This window comes from Chroicocephalus ridibundus, chromosome 13, assembly GCF_963924245.1.
Source record: "Chroicocephalus ridibundus chromosome 13, bChrRid1.1, whole genome shotgun sequence".
In the NCBI taxonomy this organism is placed as follows: Eukaryota; Metazoa; Chordata; class Aves; order Charadriiformes; family Laridae; genus Chroicocephalus; species Chroicocephalus ridibundus.
This window is the reverse complement of record NC_086296.1, coordinates 10805916-10825710: the sequence shown is the minus strand read 5'-3', so window position 1 is coordinate 10825710 and position 19795 is coordinate 10805916. Positions and strand designations below refer to the sequence as shown.

At 39.6% G+C, this 19795-nt stretch overlaps 2 protein-coding genes and 1 non-coding gene across 3 annotated transcripts; 2 read left to right on the top strand and 1 right to left on the bottom strand.

The window, feature by feature from the left end:
* Positions 1-639: 639 nt before the first annotated feature.
* Positions 640-8751, bottom strand: TRMT2A (tRNA methyltransferase 2 homolog A). Its single transcript, XM_063351235.1, has 11 exons — positions 7745-8751; positions 6896-7004; positions 6215-6396; positions 5198-5312; positions 4827-4942; positions 4101-4212; positions 2933-3055; positions 2240-2315; positions 1656-1772; positions 1337-1433; positions 640-1025 (listed from the first exon to the last, which is right to left on the bottom strand). Exons 1-11 carry the CDS (start codon positions 8341-8343, stop codon positions 737-739), a joined length of 1935 nt encoding a protein of 644 aa, XP_063207305.1. The 5' UTR covers positions 8344-8751; the 3' UTR covers positions 640-736.
* Positions 8752-8795: 44 nt separating this feature from the next.
* RANBP1 (RAN binding protein 1) lies at positions 8796-18222 on the top strand. Its single transcript, XM_063351236.1, has 6 exons — positions 8796-8945; positions 10645-10781; positions 12602-12759; positions 14696-14824; positions 16782-16847; positions 17828-18222. The coding sequence occupies exons 1-6, from the start codon at positions 8931-8933 to the stop codon at positions 17950-17952; spliced, it is 630 nt and encodes a 209-aa protein (XP_063207306.1). The 5' UTR covers positions 8796-8930; the 3' UTR covers positions 17953-18222.
* LOC134523124 (small nucleolar RNA SNORA77) lies at positions 16932-17064 on the top strand. The gene has a single exon (XR_010073226.1). It is a non-coding gene; the product is annotated as a small nucleolar RNA SNORA77 (small nucleolar RNA).
* Positions 18223-19795: the final 1573 nt, after the last annotated feature.

Below are 19795 nucleotides of genomic sequence, written 5' to 3'. Positions count from 1 at the left end.
CCCAACTGGTGTCTGTACAGTTAACTTGTGGCTGTACACGTTCACTGGGGAGGGTATGCCTAGAGCAACATCATGTCGGCTTTACTTGTACACTGTAGGAAGTGAGCCAAGAAAGCCTTTATTGTATCATCAGTGACACTACAGTCCTGGAATAGAACTGATTTCAATGGTGGAAATTGTAGCTTTTTTGTTAGAATACAAGTTTGTTGCTTCCTAGTGAATATTTAGCAAGAGAATGGTTTACAGAAGGTTTAAGATGGCTAAATCTTTCCTAGCGCACTCAAAAGACACAACACTGTTTAGACAGGTTCGCAGAGCAGAAAAAAGTTGGTGCTGACAGCTATGGATCCCTGCAGCAAGGTGACCTACTTGGGTACTGTGGTCGGTCTGCAGGGTCCTGCTCACTGCTCCACAGCAAGGACGGTGTTGCATTAAAAATCAGCCCTGGTTTCAAATAGTTGTATCTGCGTGGACTTGCGGAAACTTTATTTAAAGCTGTTTCAACTGTTTAAAGAGCGAGGCTGCCATTTATATTACTGCCCTGAGGGCAGGAGCAGGAAAGCAGGATTTGGCCTTATAGTATAGTACCTAATGAAATGTAACTCAAATGATGAAATAACTTGGAAGCCTTGCCACTACTCTGTTGTACAGAGATTTATTACCTGGATGTTACAGAAACAGTGTTACTGAAGCTGCTAACAAGCAACAGTAGTTTCTGGAGAGCATCTCCCAGGAGTTAAGTTGATTCCTGCTCTTCAAACGCAGGATCTACACATACAGAAGTCGCCTGGTTCCCATCACTGTGAGGTGGGTCGGTGCCATCCATGCACACGGAGTCGTATCCTGCTGTTGTGACTTGAGCGGCATCAGGTGCTGCTTCAGTGGAGCTCCCATTTGCATAGTCGACCCTTTCGAAGAATATCAGTAACTCGCAGTGCCTGGTCTGAGGGAAGAGATCCACAGCCACTGCTTTGACGGGGCGGAAGGCAGCGCCTTTCACTCTGTTGGAAGGGGCCCGGCAAAGGCTTGATGGGAAAGGGGAGGAAGAATGGCATGAACACTTCAGTATACTGTTCATTGCTGCCACTCTTCCAAGAGAGGCTTTTCTTCCCCAAACCTCAGCTCTATGATAGGGTTATTCACCACCCCTTGTATTTCCATTATTACTTGCACATTGGGTAATACAGTTCCAAGCTTGCTGTGTAGCAGCTGTCAGCTATTTCTGGTGAAATACAGCTTAAAGAATAAAAATTCAGCAACTGTCCCCCTTCCCAAGAAGGGCATATTTTTCTTCTTACCACATTTACTTAGTTAACTTAATCCAAGAAATACTCACTCCACAAAGTTATTCATTGCAGCTCTGGGATTGCAGGATACATAGATGAGCTTCTTCAGATGTTCGGCTCTTCTAATGGCAAGAATTACCTTCGAATCTAGGTGACCAAAACCAAGACAACTGTTCACTAGTTCTGTGCGTACCAACGGACTTGCAGAAACATGCCAGATTATACGCCAGGGTGAACTACACAACTGCACTACCCTCCTGCTTCCAGCTATGCCTGAACTCTCCTGCTTAATTTATCCCGTTGGTGCTCGCTGAGGTTCACCACCAAACACCAGTAAGAACAACAGACTGAAAAGAAAAGCAAACTTACGCAGTCCTGCTCGTGGCGGATCTACAATTGTAATTGGGTTCTGCGGTGCTAATATGTTAATTAGGGAAGGAACAACATCTTCAGCCTTCCCACAATGAAATTCAATATTATTCAGTTCTATAAGAAAAATGAAAAGATGTTATCAGAGCACTTATCTAGTCAAAGCATCTTTCAGTACACTCAGATATTAAAAAACTACAAATTGTTTAGTCTACCCTGAAATCAGTGTAATTTAAACAATCACTGGTCTTTCAGATTATTTAAACAACAGTAACTTGAGCATCTTCCATTATCTGAAAGCAAAACCCCACCAGAAAATAGCTACTGTTAATAATTTATCATCTCACTTTTACACTGAAACGTTTTATTTTTGAAAAAAAAAAAAAGCTACCTGTTAGTCAACAGGAAAATTGATCTCACAGATTTACGTGGTATTTGTTTTCAAGAGAGATTAAATGTTTACAATGGACAAGATTACTATCAACAACATGTAATTCCAAGCTGCTTAGATAATGTAAAGAGGAACTAGCTATACAGCTATTATACTTAACAAACAACGATCTTAGCATTTTAGCTTAACTAACCATTAATCTGGGCATTCACTTTGGCATCCTGCACAGCTTCTTGGCAGAGTTCAATTCCAATCACTTTCTTTACTTTCTATGGAATCAAGGGAAAAAGATGCATCTGTGGTATGTAAATGTAAATTTAACCATTATACATAGCATCAGCAATTGATTACTAGTCACGAACACTGACTAAGTACCTGCTCAGAGAATTATTGCCTTGCAGCCAGAAAAAGGGCAGAGAAAGGACCTGTGCAAATAAAGCAGGACTTCTTAGACTGAAACTGTGGGATGAACACCAGTTATCCCAACCTGCATGTAACAAGACTCCAGTTACACTGGCAACTTTTTTTTGGCGGGGGGCAGACTTCCTTATATGGTCTAGCAGGCTCTGCTCTAAAATTGATATAAGAAATGTTGGTTATTCATCACTAAGTGGGTAGCTTCTAGTAAATTTTGGCTATCCTACAGAACTACTTCCTCTTTTGACTGAATTAGTTTCAAAATAATTTAGGCTCCTCGATACAAGGGTGAGCTTTCATGATGATCCGGTAAAACTGCAGGCAATTTAATTAGAAATTAATTGAAAAAATTAAGATATAATGTGTTTCATTTCAAGTACATCAAGTATTTTCTTTCGTTGTAAGCACAACTAAAGATCTACATCTGTTAAGAGTAGATTATATCCAGGAGGAGAAGTTACTCGCTCACCTTCGCCAAAGAAATCCCAATGGTTCCTGTACCACAGCAGATGTCGAGTACGGTGCTCTCTGGGCTCAGCTGCGCCCACTCCCCGATGGTGGTATACAGAACTTCCGCAGCTTGGGTGTTTACCTGTGAAATTACGTGTCAAATAGGTCTACTTCTTCACAAATAGCAAATGTGTTTTAGTGAGTTTTAGGAAAGCATGTTTTCTTGTTTCTAAGAAACAAGTCAACTTCACATGTAAGTTAAAATCACATATAACTGACCTCGTCTTGCATGTATTAAGAGCTCACCATTCCACTGCTAAAGTCTCACTCAGTTCTCTCTGAGAAATAATGTTTTGTTATCTATGTTCTGGCAAAAACATGCTCTACAGTACCTAAAAACAAAGTTTGGAAGCTAGAGGAGACAACGAGCAAAATAAGTAAGCAAAATGCTAAGCTATAAAGTGAAGTCCAGACTTTAAAAATGCTTCCTCTCCTTGAACAGGAAGTAGTAAGTATTCAAAACCAGGAGAATATAACTGTGACTGTACGCTCGGCAAGCTTTATTTTAACCTTGTCTGTAATACTGCTTTAATTACACGTTATGGTTAAGCAAGCAGTGTACGATAAGCTTTCTAAACCAGTACCTCTAGAGCAAGCATATTCTTTGTCTTAAAGAGCAAGCAAAACACACTATGCAGGGAAAAAAACGTAGCCTAGAATCTGTGGCAAATAGCAGAAAATACAGTTTAGCTTCAAAGTATTTACAATGATAATATACTTCCTTCCTATTACAATACTTTCCATTTCAATGATACCGGCTGCCTGCTGTGGCTTTAAAGTGTTGGAAGGGAAGAAATAAGTTTTAGAAAAACAAACAAAAATTAGTACTACCAGGATTCCTGAACTACATATTGCATGTTCTGTATACATAAAGGCTGCCATTCAATGGGAAGCAAGTGATACTAAACTAGTAAAAACAAAATAAAAGTTGTCTTCAACATGTCCCCATCAAGTTTACACTCATTCACTGTTTTTACAGTCAAACGTAACACTCAAAGGTATTTAATCGCACCAAGTATGTAACAGATTAAATCTCTAGGTATATAACATCTTGTTACACAGCATTAGCCAAGCTTAAGGGCATTAATGTAAATCCAGTAAAATTAGCAACTTCATATCGTCCTTACTTGAAAAAATGCATGAGGAGAAATTCTAAATTTTAGGCCAAGCAGCTCTTCATATATGTACTTATCACCAGCCACGTGCTCCAAAGGCAAGTCTTCTAGATTGGGAGATTTCCTGGGGAGGAAAGGGGGCAAGGCATGGGGAGGAAAAATAAAAAACAGACAACCAACGTGTTTGTTACGCATTTTACCAAGGCTGTAGTCATCTTGAAAATTGCAGTACTACAGACTAAGCAGTAATTTATGGTGGGCCAACAGTTATCATATCACTTTAGAAACTATCTACTACTATTGTTGCATTGATGTAAGCAGTAGGACCAACACTGTCTCTACATGAGGACAGTGAGAGCCTTGTGCTCTGTGGAAGAGGATGGGGAGATTAAAAAAATCACATAAAATATGGAAGAAAGGAGGCAGAAGTTACTTGTTGATAATAATAAATGTTCATCTACTGCAGGAAATGCTTCTACAGCTTGACAGCCAGCAACTAGTAGTGGGTTCACCCGTGATACTCTCCCTGCCTTTATCCAGTGAACAGTACAGGAGAACAGGAAATTTCAGGAGTCTCTTGTGGAAAAGGTAAATAACTGTTCAACAAATTAGGAATGTTGCTGATATTTTTATGAAATAGACAAAATAATGGTGCGGAAGTGCTACCTACTTTTCTGTTGCAATCACCAAAAATCCATCCACCAGCAAAATCCCCCAAAGCAAAGTCAACTCCCTCACCTCTGTCCTTCTTCCACGAAGTACAGAGAGGTAACACCACTGCTCTTTCCCATCCCTTCTGTGAAGTATTTTGCCAGAGAGATTTTCAGGTCAGCTAGCTCCTCTTTACTTAATTTCTAAATGTTTCATTTGAAAGAAGGGAGAATAATAATCTTAGTGACTTAAAGATATGATTTAGTGTATGCCTTCTATAAGCATATTAATTACTCGTTCATTTGCACCGATCAGACTAAATAGAAGAAGAGTAACGCAAGGTAAACTACAGCAAGTAATTATTCTATTTCTCTTTTGCATGCGCTATTCGTAAAATCAAATCTATGCAATTTTAAAGCTGCGTGTCTGTGCTGTGCATTATATATCAACTTAAATACCTGAGGATTAAAATAAACGATTGCCATAATGTGGCCGTTCCTGCTGGTACGGACTGTGAGCTGTTTCCAGTGACCTTCATAGGTTTCTGGGCTGTAAACTGTGTAAGGAGTTGACCTGCAATTTTCAGAAGCTCAGTTACTTAACAGAGAACTAGTTTTTGCATAACATTCAATAGTTTGAAACAAAAGCAGCTCATCATGCAAAGTGATGAAAAATGTTAAGTACAGAGGCTACATTGATTTGTCAAGAAAAGAATGACTTCCACATCTTAATTAAGAAAAAAGAAAAAGAGAGACTGATGAACGGATCCTATCTTCTAGTGCAAAATAACGTGTCCCTACTTCACGCAATCCTCTTACCCATTTTAATCCATACAAAATTATAGATAGGATATAGGCAGCTTCTCACTGGATGCAGAGAATGACACAACGTTTTATAATGCCTTCATTGGCTTCTGCGCTTCATATCAAGTTCAAACTTTCCATCTTTGTGATTCTTCTGAGGTTTCAATTTTTGAGGATTTAATTGCTTTTAAAAGAAACCACTCATTTTTCTAAAAAGCATTGCTACTTAAATTTACAACTTTTGTTTTATTCCTTGTTGTAGGATGACTCTTCTCCTCATCCAAGGAAGCAACTGAACTTTGTTATTCAAAGTCCTCTCTTAAATCTCTTAAAAAGCCTTTTTCTGAGTATTTCCTTACAATTAGTGGAAGAAGATCTCAAATAACAGACACTTTTTATTGTAGACTTATACGTCCCACTGCTTGCAATAAAGCTGTGTTCAGCTGGTATCTGTCCCTCCACCTCAGAACAGCTGAGCGAGAGCAAGGGAGAAATACCCAGTGATTTAGACACAAGACATAAACGTCAAAGAATGGCTGAAAATTGAGACTGGTATATCGTAGGTCTTAAAGCTCAGAACAAACGCTAAGCTTTTCGTAATACTTAATTTTATAAATATTTTTGATTAAGATATCAAAACCTTTACGGATAACTCATTTTACTTATGCTCACCTTATGTAGTCTTGGAAAGCTTTTACTACTTTTTTGGCAATAGCAGGAATGTGAATAGTATCAAATGGCTCCACTACAGCACATGTACCACCCTTATATTTGCCAAGACGACAACCCACAGTTTTGTCTTCTTGATTTACACCAATCCCAATCAAGAACTCACATTTGTTGCGATATTCGGTCTAGATTTAAAATAAAGTTATGTAAGATATTTACATAGCACTTATTTGTACATGCCAAGCTTCTCCTGAAACAACCCTCATATAGTTAAACGTATTTGCAAATGGACACAGGACATTTGGTTCATACGGCAGATATTCATGGATTTTGATGCATGAGAACTAACAGCAATAAAGTATTAGTAAGTCTTGTTAGTTAAAGAGCAAAATATTGCCTCTGTTGAAAAATATTTGTATTAGCTGACAAAACAAGCTTGCAGGGACAGCATATTAAAGTTAGAATATCCATTTAACTGTAACCATTATTCTGCTTCCTTTAAATATTTCCACACAATATTTACATGAAAGGCAACAATGTCTAAAATTCATTCATTAAAATAAAAATCATTCATTAAAAGAAGTCGTCGAATACTTAGTATATCCACTGTCTCTTAAGATGAAATAACTAAATTAACCTTAAACTCATTATCCCCGTTCCATACTTTACCTAGGATTACGTTACCTGTAACGGTGATGCTTTCACTCCCTCTACTGGGCAACACAATTTATTATACTTCTGCTTCTGCAGGAACAACCAAGGCAATAACGCTCTGTTGTTGTTTCCTATTTCCCTGTCCAAATCAGAAACAAAAATTGTAAAGTACACATTTAGAAAAACTGAGGTAAACAGCTGCACAGACTTTTTTTTTCTTTTTTTTTTGTATAGGGCATGAAAAAGTGTCAGATTATCAGATGAAGAATATTTCTTCCAGAAGAATTTTTTAACAGGCAAACCCCCTCCAACTTTCTCAGAGCTGTAACCTGAAAAATAAGAGTTAAATATAGATATAAAAGTATGCACTAGACTTATCAATGTACCCATATGTGAAAAGAATGCTAATTTTATCTACATAAGTGAGTGAGGCAAGAGATAGAGTGATACTTTGATCTACACAGATCAGGCATAAAAATTTGAGGGGATTTTAAAACAGAAAATCCTAATAGCAATTTATCATCTCTACAGATTCACTACCTCTTATGCCATTTGACAGTGCCTTTTTTTTTTTTAAACTTTAAGGGCATAAACATCCTTCTGCTTAGGCCTGTGAACAACAAACCTTAACACAATGCCCCTTCATTTAGCAATCTCTCCAGGCTGACCGAGAACAGCAACAGCAAGTTTTGTCAGCTGCAACATTTTTTTGGTCCTAGCATCACAGATTATCTTTTATTTCCTTTGTTGGGGGATTTGGGTTTTGACCTACCTCTAACTTACTTTATTTGAGAGATATCTATTTTTGCAAATTTAGCTATATCCCAACATATGGTCAAGACTTGTAAACATTACGGTAGCTTTACAAACAGGCATTACTTTGTCAGCTTCTGCAGCACTTGCTCACATTCCTGCTTCTTTTTGGCTAGCTGCTCTTCGTAGGGCACGTTCCACAGTGGGGTCACAACATCTGCGATTTGCTTGCTCAGAGGCTCCTCTCCACTGGTGTTGGAAGGAGCCAGACGCTTTGCCTCTCCCTGCTCCGTCTCCTCTTCTTTCTTCCTTTTTTTTGCAATCGGGTCAGCCTTCGGCTTGGCAAGCCTCACGCTCAGGTGCCGGCTCTTCCACAAAACCCCATGGAGGACTTTCATGGCCTTGTCCCTCTCCTCCTCACTCTTAAATGTCACAAACGCGAATGTCTGCTTCCCAAAAAGTTTTATCTTGTGAGGATTGAGCCCGTATTTGGCAAGGAACTTTTTCACGTCATTAAAACCGATGTATTTGGGAAGGTTTTGTATTTCTACTTTATAGATCTCAGAGGTAAACAAGTCTCCCTTAATGTATCCGTACACGTCGGGGGAGGCCGCGGGGCCGCCCCCTCCTCCATCGGCCTTGCTCCCCGCCTCAGCCCTATCCTCACCCTCCGGCACAGGAGCCGCCAGGTGGTCGGGCCCGCTGGGATCACCTTCCTCCGCCATGCTCCCACCAGCCCCCCTCAGCCCGGACACCAGGTCAACCCTGGCCCCGCCTGGCGTCCCCGACTGACCGCTGCAAAAAGATGAGGGGAAGAAACGATATATATTGTTTTAAAAATGCCTGCCCCTCACCGCTACCGTTCCTTGCGTGCGGGGTCAGCTGCGTCGCTTAAAGGTAATAATAACAGCTACTAAAACGCTGCTCCCCGTCCGTCACGCACGTGGGCGCCATCTTGGGTCGGGACACGGGGTGGCCGCCGCCATGCCGCGAGGGCTGATGGGAAGCACCTTGGGAAAAGGCAGCAACAACAACAACAAAAAAGCCTTCACCGAGGGCAGGAGAGGCCGGGACCAGGACCGGTGCCCGGCGGCGCGGGCCGGTGGCGGGGCCGTCTCGGTGCCGGTGGCGGCCGCGGCGGGGCGGGGGCGGGGCGGGAGCTGAGGGAAAGTGGGTGTTTCCCATCGTGCCTCGCGGTGGCGGCGGCGGCGCGGGCTGCGGGAATGAGGTAAAGGCGGGAGGGGCGGGGGCGCGCGGCAGGAAGAGCGGCGGGCAGGCGGCGGCGCGAGCGAAGCGGAGCGAGTCCGGCCCCATGGCGGACACCAAGGTGAGGGGAGCGGCGCCGCGGGGCGAGCTGCGACGGGCCGGACGGGCCGTGAGATGGGAGGTGGGCAGGCGGGCGGGTAACGGAAACAGGTGGGGGCACGGGGGGGAGGAAGAGGCCTGAGGGCCTGGTGGTGGGGGGTTACGTGGGGCGTCCGGGCTGAGGCGGGCGGGGGGCCCGCGGCTAGGTGAGGCCCAGGTCCGGGGCGGAGGAGCCTTGGGCCTTGTCGGAGGGCCCGGCGCGGTGGGGCCGAGGGCGCCCGGCCGTTTGAGGAAGCCCGGGCACGTGTGGCTGCTGGGGCCTGTCCCTCGGCCAGGCCGAAGCGGCCCGCGGCCTCCCTTCCCGGCCTGAGGAGGCCGGAGCCTCCCGCGGGTGCCGTGGCGCTGGCTGCCCCCCCGGCGATGCCGGGCCGTCCCGCTCCCCGCTTCCCTCCTTTCTTCTCCTCCCCGCCCTTCCCCCAGCCCGGCTGACCGAGCCTTTCGTGCCGCGGCCCGGCGGGAGCAGAGCCCCACGTGCTCTGTATCGCGGGCTCATATCGTGATAACGGGATCTGCTTTCTCTCGTGTGTGGCTATTGTGAACTCCGCATTTATTATGGCTTCTGTAATTAATTGGTCAGGCGCAGGACGGATGATAAGATACGGGATGTGCTGCTTACTCCTGGAGGAGACAATATGTAAAAGTTTGCCAATGTTTCTTTTCCTGTTTCTTGAAAACAGATGTGACTTAATGTCTTTCTCGCTTTTTTCTTACATGCTGGAATTCTGGGGACACAAAAATAATGATAGCTGGTGTGATATTGCTGATGTAGCCACAATTTATTTTATAACATTTCTTACCTAATTCCCCCTTAACCCTTTTTTTTTTTTCCCAGTATTTAGTAAAAATAGACAGCTTCGTTAGTGTGTACCTGCTCTGTAAAGGTTATTCTAAATAGAGCCTGTAGGAGTGGAGTCTTCCATCTGTAAAGTGAAAATGAGATTTAAGAGTCTTCGATGTATAGACCGTTTTTTCTTTCTCTGTTATTCAAACAACAACAACAAAAAAAACCTGTCTCAGTTCAGATCCCTTGACCTGAGATAGCTGTTTGTGGCCTCATTAAACTTGCAGATGAATCTCCCTTCTAGGCTTCTCTACTTTAATGCTTCTTAGCAGTGCATGTATATGAAGTATTAGAGATGTTTATCATTTACTTACTTGTCACATACTAAAAACAATTCTTAAGCTTAATGAATGTTACGGCAGATTTCTAAATAACTAAATAAGAAGTCGTATTTTGGCAATTTACCCATTTTGTGGGTTTTTTTTCCCATTAACGTTAGGTCATTAGCCACTAAGAAATAGTAGTGCTTTAGTGGCATAAAATACATTATATAGGAAAAAATAGCTGAAGAAATTATTTTTCTGTAACCAAGAGGTATTGCTCCAAGGCCAAGCCTCTGCACGATTCATGAGTGGTAGGACTAAAACATCTAGCTCTACAAGAGCTCCTTTTTTTTTTTTTTTCCTTGGTATGTTGATTTTAAAGCCATTTGGTTTTGGCTATAATAATTATTCTTTATTGTTACACGGTATTTCAGTTACTAAGATATAATTGCTGAATAGACATAAATGTTTTAATTTTAAACATAGATACAAGATTTTAAGTATGTAGCAAGTTTTGTGGTTTTTATTTTTATTTTTTATATTTTTTTTCTCTCCAGGAAGCACATGAGGAGCATGATACTTCTACTGAAAATGCAGATGATTCTAACCATGATCCTCAGTTTGAGCCCATAGTTTCCCTTCCTGAGCAAGAAATAAAAACTCTGGAAGAGGATGAGGAAGAACTCTTTAAGATGCAAGTAGAATGTTTCTGTATATTATCTAAATGTTTATTGAGGTTAAACTTGAATATGTTTATAAAAAGTTAGATAACTTGCTAGGAATCTCTGTGTACGAAGTGGTAATCTGGCTTGTTGGTATTTACTGTGGTGGCAGAGATTGAGTAGGGGTATGACTGATAAAAAACACCCCAAGGAACTCTGAAGTCTGGAACAGCAGAAGGGAGCTGATATTATGAATCTGGATTTGCTATTGTTTAGCCTAAAAGAAAGCATTAACTTGGATAATAATTAGAGGTTTGAAATTGTATGATGGCAGTATAGAACAAGTGTCTTGGGGTAAAAAATGAGACATATATGTAGTGTTGCTGCTGTGCATCCATAGTTGTAAAGGATGATGTGTGATACACTGAAACAATAAAAGCAATAGACGTGAACAGTATTGGAGCATTTGTGGCAGTACCTTTCGGTTGTCTTAAACATAGTTTTATCCTTAAATTTGGTTGATTTGTTGCTTAAGATGTATGATCTGCCTGAAGAAACACGTAGGCTAAAAGCTTAAGAAGTGTTTTGAATTTGATCCATGATATGTTTGCTTTAAATAGGTTTAAAAAAATACTGCTTTTACTTAATCGCAGAAGGGTATTGCTCATTTGGAAGAGAGATTTGAGTTCTCCTTACACAGATTCTGGTGAAAACTAAAGCGATGCTTAGTTTCTGACAAGTAGCCTGGTGAGATCTCTGACTGCTAGGCCTCCCTGCACACATGATGTGCAGAATCGGATGGAAAGAAGAAATTTTTAATTCAAAAGCTCTTAGTTAAAAAGCGTAAGTTCCAGTGCTCTGTGGGTTCATTTTTATGCCTACAAAGGGGTGAAGGAGAAAAAGGAATCCTTTTTTTTTTGAATGCTGGTTGCTCTGATCGCTAAACTTAGGGGAACCACCTACTGAATGCCAGTGGGACTTGGAAGGATGGACTTGGTTTGGAACAAAATAGTTTATCTGCATCAGAGCATTTGTTAGAGTAGCTTGCTCCAACATCTGACACCTTCTCATGAAGAACCTGGCTTATTACAAGTCCCTATCCCTTGCTTTTTTATAGAAAAGTATATTTTTTGTATATATCCTGTAGTGTGAGCGGGTGCTTCCTTTCCTATAGCAGTGTCTTAAGGCTCTGAGCACTAGCAGAGCTCAGACTGTCTCTTGGGTCAGTTTTGACTAATGTCCCAAACAACTCGTGTTTCTCTTTTGGCACACTGGCATCTTGGAAGATTAAAGACTGATGTTCTGATGCACTGCAGCACTAAGCTTCCTTTATTCCTGATTTGAGAATAGCAACAGCTAGGTTTTTGGAGTTAAAAGGAAATGAGTGACTCTAGAGGGTGAGGCACTTTGTTAACAGTTGATCAAACATTGGTCTTGGAATTATACAAGACTCTTGACTTTGCCTCAAGCTGCTCAACTTCTTGAATTAATAAATACTGCTGGTTAGAGGCAGCAGTTGTATTCATAATATAGGAACTCTAGCTAAAGCAAAACCTGTAATTAGCTACCTTAATTTAAAAGGTTGCCTAGACCAAATAGTTTATCATCCCCCAAATGTGTGTCCAGAACCTATTGAATTTTAGTATAGTGATTACATAATTCCTAGTAGTTTGTTATTAAATTTTTTAAATTTGTATGCTGAAGTAGAACAGGGAACCTTACAAAAGGAATTGTTTTCTTTCTTGTGTGTCTTTAAAAAAAAACCTAAACAACTGTACTGTTCAGTCGTGTATGCTGTTTCAATAAATGTTTCTACATGCAGGCTAACTTCTTAAATTCTCTGTTCTTCAAGGCGAGCAAAGCTATTCAGATTTGCATCTGAGAATGACCTTCCAGAATGGAAAGAACGAGGAACTGGTGATGTAAAACTTCTGAAACACAAGGAGAAGGGAACAATTCGCCTCCTCATGAGGAGGGACAAAACCCTAAAAATCTGTGCAAACCATTATAGTATGTTATACGTTGCTATACTACTTATTTTTGTTTTTAAAAAAATAAGCTTGTAGAATTGTACATTGTAGATTTAGAGCTCAGTGGCTTTTTAGTAGCAGCCTAGGGAGTCTTTAAACAGGCATCAGTTATATATTAGACTGTAAATATAGTTGTCTTGCTCTGCACACAAGGCTACAAGCATCAAAAACAATGAGTGCTTATGGAAAAGCTGTAGTTGGTTTTGGTGATTGACTGCAGGGCTGAGTCTTAAAGTTGTGGGTTTTTTTACTTCAGACTCTGATAAGTGTTCTGAAGGCACTTTAAAATTTAACTGGGATAGACAGACATGTGATTGCTGCTCGTGTGATGTTTAACAGAGTGTAGAAAATTTAGGCCTTAATACTGTTTGGTATAAGAAGTTAATGTATCATGGCTTGTCTTCATAAAAGAATGAGAAATAAGCAATCGCGTAATAATTTTCTACTTTGAGGTAAATCTTTGAATTGGTAGAAGCTGTTGCTTAATCATAAGAAAACAGATACTGAGATGCTAAACTAATCTGTGAGTGCCTTTCTCTGTGTGTAAATTAAACTGAAATGAACGTGGTATATTCAGCTCACTCATTCAAAAAGAATGTGTATTCAGAGCTGATGGAGCAGGAGAGGTTTGTTCCTTTGAGCCTTTTTGAATAAAAATAAACATGAAAGAGCAAGACAGATTTGAAAGTCAACATAACTAGCAACAAGTAGACTAATTTGGTAATGCTTTGTTACTTGCTTTGGTAATACTCAGGTTTTTATATGAAGAGTGTATAGTGTTCTGCGGAGTTCAACTACATTTAGATAACTTGAAATAACTTGTTTGAAGTAGCTTAATATAAATCTGAAATCAGAAGCAATAATGCTTATTTTCTTTGGGTAGATTTCTTTAAAAGTCAGAGGATTCAGACGACACAGGTGTTCCTGTTTAGTAAATGAAATGGCAAATATGAAAGCAGTGTAGTCACCAACTAATAAGAATAAACCTTTTGTTTAGGTAAATAAATGTTGCACATATGCAAAACAGAATTGATAAACTTATAGTGTTTTTTTTTTTTTTTCTGGGAAACCTGCTTTTAGTGTAGATTTCTTGAATTTATGCCGACTCACAGGCAGACAAAAGGACTCTGCAAAACATTAAATGAAAGAAAATGTAATTTGATTTCTAAATTTAAAACGTACAAGAAAGTGAGTAGACTCTTCAGATTTCTCCCGAACTAAACAAGGGACCCAGAGGTCAGGGAGAAAAAAACCAGCCCTGCTTAAATTCTTCATGTGTGCAATACAAAAAGTCTTAGAGTAGTGTGAGAAGTAACATTCCAACTTCTCCAATCAGTCAGGTGAAATAATTATAGTGTTTCAGAGGGAAAGGGCTCCATTTACTGGGAAGGAACAAATGGATCGAAAATATGCTGTGTACATGTGGCAGCATTGCAGAATTCTGTAATAACCTTGTAATAGTGCTTTAAACTGGTGGGAGAAAAATGAACCAAATTTGATGACTAATTGTAGGAATAATGCTTTCTTAAAACAATTTTTGTAGTAGTAGTATTTTTAGCGTGCTCTTTGTCTGGATGCCTTTTCCTCCTAAACCATTTGACTGTTCTTCAGAGTTGTGCTTAGTGACTGCATCTCTCTTAGTGTCAAATCATGTGTTTTAAACAAGAATTGAATCAAACTCTCAGCTTCTAAACAATAGGGAATCTAGCATTCTTTTATAGGGTAGTGGTCTGGCATCATTTTATTTGAGGATGTAAGGAAAAATATATATGGGCACCATTGTCTTCTGTTTATCCAAAAGTAATTCTGTGTAAAGTACGTAACCATTGCAGTCAGCTGTTGTTAAGATTTATGGGGGATGGTGTGGAAAACATTTACTATTGTGCTGTGTACATCTTCTAATGCTTTCTTTTCAGTCACACCCTTAATGGAGCTGAAGCCTAATGCTGGGAGCGACAGGGCATGGGTCTGGAACACACATGCTGACTTTGCAGATGAAAGCCCCAAGCCTGAACTTCTGGCAATCAGATTTTTAAATGCAGAGAGTGAGTGGACTGGCACTGAACTTACATGGATTGTATACTATTATGTTACGCTGCATGTCTAGATAGTACTGTAAACCACTGCTGTACATACGCTATATCTTTCCACTGCATGGTAGTGTTAGCTAATTACTGCTTTAACTGAGAGAAGTCAGTTAATCACTTAACTGTATGTGTTGACAAACAGTGTAATAATTAGGCCACCAGTAATATTTGTAGAGCTTTCTGCCCTAGGCAGTTTTTTTTTTTTAACTTAAGCTATTTCATGCAAGTGTAATGCCAATTAGAATAAAACTAAAAGCAGTGATGCTATGGGGTAGAGATTAATAAATGCAGCTTGCTTTCAGTTACCTCAGGTGCTCAACTGTGGTTAAGATTACATTTTTGCATTAGAAGCAAAGAAACAACTGACCTGAGACTTCTGGTCCATCTGCATTAGCAGAACATCTCATTATTTTTTCAATTTTTTTTTAAAATGAAGTATCTAGTATTTTCTTTGTTTTGATTAAATGGAACACTCAGTGAAAAGTGCTAGTCAGGCCCAACTGTCGTACTAGTTACTGGGTATTTCTGGAGTGACTGCACTGGTTACCACAGCAGAATGTAGGTCTATAATTACATATGGATCAGCTAGGAGGGATGAATGACAGTGTAGCTTTCCCAGCTCCTTAGGATTGAATCCAAGTAGGGTTTTTTTCTTGAAAAAAGAAGCAAAGTGAAAGAGGAAAAGTGCTGTTGTGTTTCCTGCTTTACCATTTGCCATGCAAGTTCAGTGTGTTAGCCACCTCTTCTCCCTACATGCTAGGTAGCTAACAAAATGGCTGTATATTTTAAAACTAGATGGATTTGCCTACATCTGGGAAGACCTTAGTATATCTTCGTTGCTTCCTTGTCCTCAGATCTCCAGCATTGTATTGTTTAGTCAAATCTTTCTGATCCACCTGCTTAATGCTTGCTTCTTTCTTAATCAAATATGAAATTAGAGGAGTTTGGTAACTATTTGCTCATCTTTGAAAAGTCTTTCCCTCGCTTACTGAGAGTTTTGCCTTGAGGGATTAGTCCACTTTGCCTGTTTACTCTTTGTGGTACTGAGTAAGCAGATGACGGGTGAATAGACTTAAGCATGCCCTTCAAGTATCTTTCCTTTTTGAGATGCTTGAAAAGGAATCAGTACAAATAACTTCCTGGTCTAGTTTCTGGATTCTCAGCTTCTGAATTCCTGTGGGGCAACAGTGACCTCATGCGGTCAGTCAGACCAAGCTGGCATACCACGTTACCTTCTTTATAGTTCTGATGTTAGAAAATACCTTGCCTGCTCTGCTTTTGTATGTTGTTGCTTGTATTACTTGTGTAGGAACATTATTGGAACAACCGTTAAATCAAATGGTGGCTTAGACCAAAAACATAACGAAAGTTATGCTTCCTTAGCTATTGTAGTCAGGAATAGTTCAGGCCTTTGGGTGTTGAATCTGAATGCCGTACTCATGAAACAGGCTTTATCTTCTGTTCTTGATGCTAAGAACCCTAAGTTACCATAAGGATGTGGAGGTCTTTTAGGGTATAATGTAGCTGATAAGGATAGTAGTTCAAAGCTAATATTCAGTATTTTCCACACAGTCAGTCACATTAGCAGTCTCTGATGTACTCTTGTTCCTGTAGGCTAGGGACAGCTGGGGGTTGCAATAACTACAAAACAGCTCCTTCTGGCATTGTGTTTTAAGTAATTAGCAAAATAAGCTGCTTTAATAGACTTGCTAAAGAAAATAAACAGCTTCTGCACAAAGATTTGATTCAAGAATTTTGCATAGCATCTTGTATGATTTTAAACTAATTTACTTTATATGTGCCTACAAGTTTTGTTTACACAAAACTTCTCAGGTATCTTTCCTCAAGATTGGAAGTATTCAATGTTGCAAGGAGGTAAAGCTAATGAAAAAATATTCTATCTTTACTGAAACAGATGCACAGAAATTCAAGGCAAAATTTGAAGAATGCAGGAATGAAGTAGACAAGAGAGCAAAGAAAGGTAAGGTTAAAAGTCTTCAGTGTAGTACCATGCCACTTTTTCTAGCTGTTTGTTTATAGCCCCCTGGAGTATCATTGTGTTTTAGCAGACTCACTCTGTCCTGAACTGCAGTCTTCAGTTCAGGTACTTTTTCTGTCTGCGAGAGTAATAGTTCACGAGAGTGACGATTGCCTTCTTTCTTGTAGAAGGCTGTTACAATTGCTGTTGGGACATTGCTTTTTTTAGAAAAGCTACTAAAGAAGCATTTCTGGTTTATAGTACACAAATGAATTGTGAACACTGCAACTACCGTGATATTTCTTCCTTCCAGTTCCTCTTCACAAATTCCACAAATATATAATCATACAAGTAGAATACTTAATTTTTATAGTTGTTAATGTGTATGAAGTTGTAGCATTTCTTCACAGGTCTCTCTCTATTTAATAGATTAATGCACTGCCTCACAGAATTGCCTATGTGACAAGACATCTCACCATGTAAAGACTTCCGTCTTTCTAAAGTATAGATAGTGTGCAGTCAGTGTTCTTAAAAATATTTAAATCGTAATTTTTTGGTCTTAAGAACTTCCTGTTCCCCAGTTTCAAACTGCGGAACTTGACTTGTTTTTTTGATTAAGATAGGCAAGAAGCTAGGGACTAGAGACATTTACTTGGCTGGACACTGTATGGAGTCTGTTACTGGTACAGCAAAGCTGACCAAATGTTACGTGTTTCTCAGTCACTATGATTAGGCCCTCATTTAGTGAGTAAATTATGCAAGTGGTATTTCTTGAATTCTGACATCTGAGGTAATTACCAAAGTAAAAGAAATGGAATGAATCATTCCAGTGCTCAGTGGAGAATTTCTTTACTTTTGTTCTTATTGTAAATACCAGCTGCCTCTCCCCACACCCTTCACCCTCCACTTCTCTGCTCTTTCCCTTGTAACAGGGAAATCCATTACTGCCTGTATGTAACCTTTTTCCCTAATCAATCTCTTAGCAGGCACAGACAAAAATGATAGTGCTGATAAAGTTGCTGAAAAACTAGAAGAGCTTTCTGTAAAAGAAGAGAGCAAAGAATCTGAGAAGAAAGAGACCAAGGAAAAAACTGAAGAAAAGCAATAAATCATCCTGGGCCTTGCAGTTTTTCCTTTACCTTTTTCTTTCTTTCTTTTTCCTTTTTTCTTTTTTTTTTTTTAATTTTTACAAGGGACTTTATAAGGAACTGAATTCAACGTTCAGGTTGTTTTTTCTAAGCTTTTGCCCTTATGAAGATGTCTTCAGAAAATCCATTCCCCAGTCATGAAAATGTACTGTGCTAACTTTCTTTTCCATAGTGGAAACACTTATTTATAGTCATCCAAAAGAGTGAATAAAACAAACTTGAAAACAGCATCAGAGGACAGAACTGAGTTTTCTGTATACTTTAAAGGCTTCTGAATACACTTGTTTCATTAGGTGTTGAGATACATATCATCGTACCTGTGGATTAACTAGATTAACAGACTTTACCAACAGGGAAGATTAAGATTACATGTTTCTTATATGGCTTCTAAAACTGTAATATAAGACCTTTCACGCTTTTTCTGCTGTGTGTTCCTGAGCAGGGAATGTGCCTGTGATTCTTGAAATGCAGCAGACTTCTGGAATCAGGTGGTAGATCATTCCTGGCACACTATTAATGATGTTCCATCAGACAGTGAAAATAAAGATGGGGGAGAAAATGTATTATGTGAGACTTGAGCAAGTATTCTCCTCTCGCAAATCAAAATCTCTGCCTTCCCCCCACCCCTCGTTTGTTAATATTACAAATGCTTGACTCTAGCACAAAGTTGTTGCTGTGGTCCCAGATCTTCCATGATGTGCTGCTTGCTGACTGAAGGCAGCAGCAGCCTCTTATACTCTGAGGGGTGTACAAAGGGATCTTAACTGTTTGAGTACCTTACTGTGAGATTCCCCGTGTCAGCATATCATAAAAGTTGTAGCCTTTGTTTTCAGGGCTTTAGAGCTTGCATTGTTTTTACAAATTGGAGGGGTTCTGAACTTTTAAAATGCATGGTGGGAGGCTGTCCCTCTTGGCGAGAAGCAGTCTGACATTCACTTTGGAACAGTTAATTGTACACGCTTAAGGAGCACTCTCCTTGCCAGAATGGGCAAATTGATCAAATCTCTTCACTGCAAATGTTTGTGTTTATCCAGTTTCAAGTTAGTGCTAGAGAGTAGGAAAATAAACTATAGTAAGCAATAAAATCAATACAATTTTAAAGTCTGATAGATCAATTGAATTTCATTGTTAACCACTAATACAAGGGTAGTGTTAGGGTAGCGATGGAATTCTGTAATATTGTTTCCAAAATAATTATGAAAACTGTACAAAGCTTGCTAAAATTTAAGACTGTATGATGTTAACATTGGATAGCAAGACCTTGCTATCTTCGTAAAGAGGCTTTCCAAGTAGGTCAGGCTCTGCAGTCTACCTGAGGAAAATATATTTTTTAAAAATCTTGTCTTTCTACTTAGCACTGCCTTTTGATGCTACAATGAACTAGTCTTAAATCTGGAACTGTAATTAAGGTACTCACTTCATTGAAACGAAGTAATTCCTTTGGTGTTGTGCATGTTCCCCTTCAAGTACAGCAGATATCAAAAGTCTGTTAATAACAAAGATGGTTGAAAGGCAAAATAAAATGCTCTTTAGTGTTTCTGGTTTGGAAATAACAAGACAAAGCTATTCTGAAGTACTTAACATTTGAATGTAAAAGCCAAATCTTTATCCATGAGTCACTGTAAATTCTCTGATCTGATAATGTCAAACAGTGTGTCTAAATTGATAGAAATGACATTTAAAAATTTCAAAATAAATTTAAATTTTCATTTAAAGGATTTGCTTTTTATTTAAAGAACTCTTACTGGGAATGCATTTTTAGCCTGCAGGGGCAAAGCGATGAAAGCAGCAAAATGGGTGAGT